This window comes from Trifolium pratense, linkage group LG2, assembly GCF_020283565.1.
Source record: "Trifolium pratense cultivar HEN17-A07 linkage group LG2, ARS_RC_1.1, whole genome shotgun sequence".
NCBI lineage: Eukaryota > Viridiplantae > Streptophyta > Magnoliopsida > Fabales > Fabaceae > Trifolium > Trifolium pratense.
In genome coordinates, this window is record NC_060060.1 from 32,835,103 (window position 1) to 32,836,331 (window position 1,229).

Genomic DNA, 1,229 nt, shown 5'->3' on the forward strand with positions numbered 1-1,229 from the left:
TTTTTGTAACACTAGAGTCACTAGAATATAAATACACTCAAATGTATCAAATATAATAGGTAATCTAACTTCTCATATTTAAAAGTGTGAGTTTAGCGACTATTTCCGTCCTAAGATCTTTTTGTAAAATTTGGTTATTCCAATTTTCAAAGTTTAATTTGCATTAACTAATTTTTTAAAGTTTAATTTACATTAACTAAATTTTCACAAAAATACTCCTAATTAAACAAAAAGAAATAAAATATTATTATTTTTCTCTCTCTCTCTTAATAATTAATGTAAAAACATTTTTTCTTAATTCTTGTGGTTTTATGAAAGATGTCTTATATATTGGGACATAATGAAAATTAACTACTCTCTATTTTTTTAATTGTCGTTTGACGGTAGATTTAGTGAAAAAAATAGAAATTTATTGTTATATTAAAATAAAGATATAATCCTATCAAAATAAAATAAAGGTATAATAAAAAGAAAATATGCAAAAGATAATCTTCATCAATTTAATCTTACTTTATTGGTCCAAAACGACACTTAAAAAAATAAAGATAAGGTATTTTTTTAAAAAAAATTAATATTTTCTTCGGTAAACTGATAGTTGTAGCTGATCGAGTCACTAAATGATTGGGTTTAGGAACTTAATATCCGTTACGTTACAGATATATAAGACAATTTATTGCATCATTTCCTCAACTACGATTAACACTACAAAAAAAAAAAAAACTACCAAACGCCGCAACGGCATGGAGATGGAGCTTGATTCATCATCATCACCCGGCGTTGAAGACACCACAAACACACGCTGCACCTTCTGCTGCTTCGGTTCCCGTCGTTCCACCACCCTCAACTTACCATGGTGGGAGCGCGTGCGACCCACATCATGGTCCGAATCTCGCTCTAACTCCCCAACGATAACCGCCACTTCCGGTCAACAGTGGTACTCCCGTGGCTTCATGAAAATCCGCGAGTGGTCGGAGATCGTAGCAGGACCACGCTGGAAGACGTTTATCCGACGGTTCGACCGGAATAGAAGCGGAGGTTTCCGGCATGCCGGAAAATATCAGTACGATCCTTTGAGTTACTCCTTGAACTTCGATGAGGGACAAAACGGGGATTTCGAAGATGATTCTCCTGATAGATTTCGGAGCTTTTCCACCTGTTACGTTGCGGTGGTTCCTCCTATCAAGTCTGTTTCGACTGATTTGGAACAGAACGTCGTCGTTTCCAGCTAA

General features: G+C 34.9%; 1 protein-coding gene across 1 annotated transcript; it reads left to right on the forward strand.

Annotated features, from left to right (window-relative positions):
• The first annotated feature begins 636 nt into the window (after positions 1–636).
• LOC123910583 lies at positions 637–1,229 on the forward strand. Its single transcript, XM_045961740.1, has one exon. It carries the CDS (start codon positions 741–743, stop codon positions 1,227–1,229), a length of 489 nt encoding a protein of 162 aa, XP_045817696.1. The 5' UTR covers positions 637–740.

Bases quoted from the DNA above. Each gene is read 5' to 3' on its own strand.
- LOC123910583 (XM_045961740.1), top strand. From the start codon at position 741: ATGGAGATGGAGCTTGATTCATCATCATCACCCGGCGTTGAAGACACC.